This window comes from Austrofundulus limnaeus, unplaced genomic scaffold (genome assembly GCF_001266775.1).
Source record: "Austrofundulus limnaeus strain Quisiro unplaced genomic scaffold, Austrofundulus_limnaeus-1.0 Scaffold513, whole genome shotgun sequence".
Taxonomy (NCBI): domain Eukaryota; kingdom Metazoa; phylum Chordata; class Actinopteri; order Cyprinodontiformes; family Rivulidae; genus Austrofundulus; species Austrofundulus limnaeus.
Genome location: NW_013952915.1, coordinates 404,050 through 411,298, shown reverse-complemented (window position 1 = coordinate 411,298; position 7,249 = coordinate 404,050). Strand labels below are relative to the sequence as shown.

Here is a 7,249-nt window from a genome sequence, read left to right as displayed (position 1 = left end):
CAAAATATGGAAAAGTTCAAGGGGTATGAATACTTTTGCAAACCACTGTAAAAGGCTAGATAAGTCATAGATATATATATAAAAAGGCTAGATAAGTCATAGATATATATAAAAAGGCTAGATAAGTCATAGATATATATAATGGCTAGATAAGTCATAGATATATATAAAGACTAGATAAGTCATAAATATATAAAAGGCTAGATAAGTCATAGATATATAAATGCTATATAAGTCATAGATATATAAAAGGCTAGATAAGTCATAGATATATATATATACAAAGGCTAGATAAGTCATAGATATAAAGACTAGATAAGTCATAGATATATAAAGACTAGATAAGTCAAAGATATGTATATAAAGACTAGATAAGTCAAAGATATGTATATAAAGACTAGATAAGTCGTAGATATATAAAGACTAGATAAGTCATAGATATATAAAAACTAGATAAGTCATAGATATATNACTAGATAAGTCATAGATATATAAAGACTAGATAAGTCGTAGATATATAAAGACTAGATAAGTCATAGATATATAAAGACCAGATAAGTCGTAGATATATAAAGACTAGATAAGTCGTAGATGTATAAAGACTAGATAAGTCATAGATATATAAAAACTTGATAAGTCATAGATGTAAATATGTTCAGCGACACATCGAGAGGAAAGAAAACACCCCGAGAGCACAGAGAGAAACAAACGTCTCTGCTACTTCCTGTCTAACTCAGGAAATCCAAGTTCCTGCTGTTTGCCCAGAGGAGGGCGGCTCTGATGTGCTGCAGCCTGACCCGTCTGCAGGAGACGGGCCAGAGACCACCAGAGACCACCAGAGTCAGAATGAGAGGAATGAAAGTTGGTGGGAGCAGGATAAATAGGAGAGTTTAGACAAACATCAGGACTGAAGCTCCGCCCCTCTGCCTGAAACACAGAGGCTTTGTTTTTCTGCACAGTCTCTCTGAGGAGCCAACATGTGACAGAGTTCACAGGATTATTAATCTGAACTTTGAATCATTTAACAGAACTAAATCCTGTTCAGGACATTTCCACTGATGGTGAAAAGTTCAAATAAAGACCCTCAGAGCTGATCAGAGAATGTGGGTCAGCTCCTCGAACATCTGGACCCAGCTGGAGGCCAACATGTCCTGACATGACTTTTACTGACTGATTCTCTGCCCTCATGGAGGACAGACGAATATTTGTGTCACTGTGTGTGTGTGTGTGTGTGTGTGTGTGTGTGTGTGTGTGTGTGTGTGTGTGTAGATATCAACGAGTGTGATCAGACAGGAATCTGTGGACCGGGTCAGTGCTACAACACCATCGGGAACTACACCTGCATCTGCCCCGTGGACTACATGCAGGTCAACGGAGGACACAACTGCATGGGTCAGTCCACTGTCCTCTAGCTGCAGAGCTGCTGCTAATGCTAATGCTACTGCTAATGCTACTGCTGCTAATGCTACTGCTGCTAATGCTACTGCTGACGCTAATGATGCTAATGCTGCTGCTAATGCTACTGCTGATGCTACTGCTGCTAATGCTACTGCTAATGCTAACGCTACTGCTGATGCTAATGCTACTGCTGCTGATGCTAATGATGCTGCTGCTAATGTTACTGCTACTAATGATGCTAATGCTACTGCTGCTGATGCTAATGATGCTGATGCTAATACTACTGCTGCTAATGATACTGATGCTAATGCTAATGCTGCCAATGATACTGCTGCTGCTAATGCTACTGCTGCTAATGATGCTAATGCTCCTACTGCTAATGATGCTAATGCTACTGCTACTAATGCTGCTGCTGCTAATGCTAATGCTACTGCTATTGCTACTGATGCTAATGCTATTGCTGCTGCTGCTAATGATACTGATGCTAATGCTAATGCTGCCAATGATACTGCTGCTGCTAATGCTACTGCTGCTAATGATGCTAATGCTCCTACTGCTAATGATGCTAATGCTACTGCTACTAATGCTGCTGCTGCTAATGCTAATGCTACTGCTATTGCTACTGATGCTAATGCTATTGCTGCTGCTGCTAATGCTACTGCTAACGCTAATATTGCTAATGCTACTGCTACTAATGCTGCTGCTGCTAATGCAACTGCTACTGCCGCTTATGCTACAGCTAATGCTAATGTTGCTAATGTAACTGCTGCTGCTGCTCCATCTGATTCTCTGATCTGATGAAAACCCACAGACATGAGGAAGAGCTACTGCTACAGGAACTTTTACTCAGACAACAGGACCTGTGACGGAGAGCTGACCTTCAACATGACCCAGAAGATGTGCTGCTGCTCCTACAACATCGGCCGGGCCTGGAACAAACCCTGCGAGCAGTGTCCTCTGCCCAGCACCGGTGAGACTCCACTCAGTGTCTGCGGTCTGTTCAACGGGACTCAACTTAACCTGCTGTCCTCTTCACCTCTGCAGAGGGGTTTGCAGTCCTGTGTGGCAGCGAGAGACCAGGATATTACATCGACATCACCACGGGGAGAGTAATTGGTACGGCTTCATGGTCCACCTGTAGTCCTGACAGGAAGCAGCTTTTCTCTCACTGTTGTCGTCCTCAGACATCGACGAGTGCAGAGAAATCCCAGGAGTGTGTGAGAACGGCGTGTGCATCAACATGATCGGCAGCTTCAGGTGCGAGTGTCCCATGGGCTTCATTTACAACGACAAGCTCCTGATCTGTGAAGGTAGGACCTGAAGGAAGACACGCCGCTGTGCTTAAGAACCAGGACCAAAGTCTGACGTCTCATTCTGTCCCCGATGCCAGACATCGACGAGTGTCAGAACGGACCTGTGTGTCAGCAGAACGCAGCCTGTCTGAACGTGCCAGGAAGTTACCGCTGCGAGTGTAAGGCTGGATACCGCTTCACCCCCACGGGACAGTGCCTGGGTAGGTCTGTCTCTTTAAAACAGGACAGTGTCTCAGTAGGTCTGTCTCTTTAAAACAGGACAGTGTCTCAGTAGGTCTGTCTCTTTAAAACAGGACAGTGTCTCAGTAGGTCTGTCTCAGGTCTCTGGATTTGCAGCTCAGTAGGATTATTTTTAGCCACAAACTCAGAATCTGTAGAAATCCTGAAGGCACGTCTGAGCTGATGTTTGTTGCTGGTTCAGATGATGACTCAGCAGTTTCAGCAGAATCTGGTTTGGTTTGTTGTCGCTGTGAGGGAGGACTCCATGGTGGTCCTGGTCTTGAAGGAGGGGAAGGAGGAAGTGTTGAGTCCGTCCGCAGAGGGGACCATCAACATCCTGTTGTGTTTCCTGAGGTCCAACAACAAACCAGAGTCCAGAGGAGAGCAGGTCGACCCAGGTCCTCACAAACCAGCCTTGGCGTTAAGTTCTGGTCCCCAGTGCTGGACTCCTCCAGGGCTGTCCTGGGTCTCTGATCCTGTGTGTGGAGTTCAGGATCAGGGTTTGAAGGTGCAGTTAGGTTTGAATGGTTCCTCCAGGTTGGGGGTCAGTCTGGTCTGGAAGTGCTGGTCCTCATTGAAGGGGTCAGCTAAAGTGGGTCAGGCTTCAGATTCGGATGCCTTGGAGGAGACCCCGGGTCAGACCCAGGACTCCCTTAGAAACAACTTTCTCCTGAATGTTTGGATCAGAACTCTAAATCAAACTGCAGTGAAGTCCAACTGACCCAGGTCTGCTGGTTCTGTGTGGTCCTCAGATCGTAACGAGTGCCTGGAGAACCCGGGGGTCTGTAACCCAGGTCAGTGCATCGACACGGTGGGAAGCTACCGCTGCCTCTGCCCCAACGGATACAAGACCACCCGGGACCAGTCCATGTGTGTCGGTAAGTCCCTGAGAGTTTGTGTTCTGGACCCGGGTCCGGTCTGAGCTGAACTCGAGGCTCTGCTCTGTGGTTTCAGACGTGGACGAGTGCGAGCGGCAGCCCTGCGGTAACGGGACCTGCAAGAACACGGTGGGCTCCTACAACTGTCTGTGCTACCCCGGCTTCCACAACTCCCACAACGGAGACTGCATAGGTACGGTCAGAGGTCACAGGTCAGAGGTCACAGGTCAGAGGTCACAGGTCAGAGGTCACAGGTCAGAGGTCACAGGTCAGAGGTAACAGGTCTGAGGTAACAGGTCTGAGGTAACAGGTCACAGGTCAGAGGTCAGAGATCACAAGTCACAGGTCAGAGATCACAGGTCAGAGGTCACAGGTCAGAGGTCAGAGATCACAAGTCACAGGTCAGAGATCACAGGTCAGAGGTCACAGGTCAGAGGTCGCAGGTCTGAGGTCACAGGTCAGAGGTCAGAGGTCACAGGTCGCAGGTCTGAGGTCACAGGTCAGAGGCCAGAGGTCACAGGTCAGAGGTCACAGGTCAGAGATCACAGGTCACAGGTCAGAGATCACAGGTCAGAGGTCACAGGTCACAGGTCTGAGGTCACAGGTCAGAGGTCACAGGTCTGAGGTCACAGATCACAGGTCACAGGTCAGAGATCACAGGTCAGAGATCACAGGTCAGAGGTCAGAGGTCAGAGATCACAAGTCACAAGTCAGAGATCACAGGTCAGAGGTCACAGGTATGAGGTCAGAGATCACAGGTCAGAGGTCACAGGTATGAGGTCAGAGATCACAGGTCAGAGGTCACAGGTCAGAGGCAGGTGCATTAATTGATCTATATCACTGGACTGGACATCACCTATAGCTGCTACAGCTAACGACGCGCCGTCACAGGAGCCATTGCTCTGCATTGAGTCATGTCAACAAAACAGAGTTTCAATGCAGGATGTGTCAATCTGTCACAAAAATCTTCACAGCACCCTCATTTCTTATCTGATTTCTATAAAATATGGCTTCAATTAAAGCTGAGAAAATTGTCGATGTTGTTAAATGTAAAAATATGTATTTGTTCAAGAGATAAATCTATAAGCAGTCTGGGAACTTTTCATTATAGGTTTATGCTAACATATTTACAGTAAAAACCCCTTTCTGTCACATTAAGACAAATTTGCTTTTCCAACAAATTATTATATATTTTTATTAATATTGTTATTCTGTTAGGATAACATTGTGAGAGGTAAATATAATGGACAACAGTAAAATTACATTTACTACTACTAGGCTGAACTGTGTAGATGTTACTGGTACTGATGTTCTGTCCACTCAGCATCCTGTACTTTCTGATTATATATCAGAGTAAAAAAACTTTGTAACTTTTATTTCCTCCACCATACATTTCACAAGCTAAGTGGTGGACGGGACGACCATATTTGTCTTATCAGCTGGAGGAATTTGTCTTTAGTCACTTCAGTGCGAATGAAAACCAGGAAACAAATGCAAAATTAGTATTATATATATATGACTCTTAGTTTTATGTGATGGAAAGGGGCTTCTACTGTAAATACGTTAGCAGATTGTTTATAGATTTATCTCTTGAACAAATACATATTTTTACATTTAACAACATCGACAATTTTCTCAGCTTTAATTGAAGCCATATTTTATAKAAATCAGATAAGAAATGAGGGTGCTGTGAAKATTTTTGTGACAGATTGACRCWCATCCTGCATTGAAACTCTGTTTTGTTGACATGACTGAATGCAGAGTAATKGCTCCTGTGAYGGCGCGTCGTTAGCTGTAGCAGCTATAGGTGATGTCCAGTRATACAGATCAATGATCTCATTCATTCATCTCGTTTCCTTCAGATGTGGACGAGTGTTCCACTCAGAGGGGCTTGTGTCGGAACGGGAAGTGTGTAAACCTGGTGGGCAGCTTCCTGTGTGTGTGCAACGACGGTTACGAGCTGGCGCCGGACGGTCGGATCTGCACAGGTGAGGGTTCACCTCTGAGGAAGACTTCTAGAAACAAATCCTAGTCCTTCATCCCATCATGTTCCTCTCTCTGCCCCTCAGATATAAACGAATGTGCGGTGAACCCTGGCACCTGTGGAGCAGGCACCTGTCTGAACATGGACGGGACCTACAGGTGCATCTGCCCCCCTGGTTACTACCTGCATGAGGAGACCTGCGAAGGTACAGCTAAAGAAAGCAAAGCGCTAGCTGAAAGCTGTGAAAGACTGTGAGCTAACAGGACTGCAGCTGAAGCACGTTTTAAACAGAACAAAGTCTTTAAAGGAATTTAAATATATTTCTATGGAAATATTTGTAAATAAATTGAAATATTTAAAAGTGTAAACATCTTTGCAAAAACGTTTTTGCAGTGATGTAGTTCCAAACAAAAGATCAGGGTAAATGCTGACTCAGCATTATAATACAGTTTTTGCAGTGATGTAGTTCCAAACAAAANGTTTTTGCAGTGATGTAGTTCCAAACAAAAGATCAGGGTAAATGCTGACTCAGCATTATAATACAGTTTTTGCAGTGATGTAGTTCCAAACAAAAGATCAGGGTAAATGCTGACTCTGTTCTGTCTGTTTGTCTGTCAGATATCGACGAGTGCTCCCAGCTGCCTGAGATCTGTACGTTAGGAACGTGCTCCAACACGGAGGGAAGCTTCATCTGCCTGTGCCCCGAGGGCTTCCAGCTCTCTGCGTCCGGACGCAGATGTTTGGGTAATTCTGTGTGACACGGGCCGAGCCGTGTTCCTCACGTGTGCTGCTCTGGAGGCGCTGCATGTGTCTGTGGGCTGGGTGGGGCCGAGGCCTCGCTCAGGGAGTTCCCTCTGCAAACCCTGAAGTGATGACCTCACTCTTCTCTGTGAGAGGACAAACCAAAGATGTGTTTCACAGACTCACTGAAACCCAAACAGCCCTGAAGAGCAGAAAGAAAAAAAAGTCTGTTTTAATGAACATGTGTGACCTGGTTAGTTAGCCTGTTAGCTGTTTCATGTATGACCTGGTTAGTTAGCCTGTTAGCTGCTTCATGTGTGACCTGGTTAGTTAGCCTGTTAGCTGCTTCATGTGTGACCTGGTTAGTTAGCCTGTTAGCTGCTTCATGTGTGACCTGGTTAGTTAGCCTGTTAGCTGTTTCATGTGTGACCTGGTTAGTTAGCTTGTTAGCTGCTTCATGTATGACCTGGTTAGTTAGCTTGTTAGCTGCTTCATTTGTGATCTGGTTAGTTAGCCTGTTAGCTGCTTCATGTACGACCTGGTTAGTTAGCTTGTTAGCTGCTTCATTTGTGACCTGGTTAGTTAGCTTGTTAGCTGCTTCATGTATGACCTGGTTAGTTAGCCTGTTAGCTGCTTCATTTGTGACCTGGTTAGTTAGCTTGTTAGCTGCTTCATGTATGACCTGGTTAGTTAGCCTGTTAGCTGTTTCATTTGTG

The 7,249-nt window shown here is 45.3% G+C and overlaps 1 protein-coding gene across 1 annotated transcript in view; it reads left to right on the top strand.

The window, feature by feature from the left end:
• LOC106530372 (fibrillin-1) overlaps positions 1–7,249 on the top strand; it is a gene marked incomplete at its 5' end in the record, with an annotated part of 60,709 nt that overhangs the window by 38,905 nt on the left and 14,555 nt on the right. Inside the window, 10 exon segments of the mRNA XM_014025971.1 lie at positions 1,270–1,392; positions 2,210–2,368; positions 2,443–2,514; positions 2,583–2,708; positions 2,789–2,911; positions 3,683–3,808; positions 3,885–4,001; positions 5,671–5,796; positions 5,878–5,997; positions 6,411–6,536. Of these exon segments, the coding sequence (XP_013881425.1) occupies positions 1,270–1,392; positions 2,210–2,368; positions 2,443–2,514; positions 2,583–2,708; positions 2,789–2,911; positions 3,683–3,808; positions 3,885–4,001; positions 5,671–5,796; positions 5,878–5,997; positions 6,411–6,536 (1,218 nt within the window).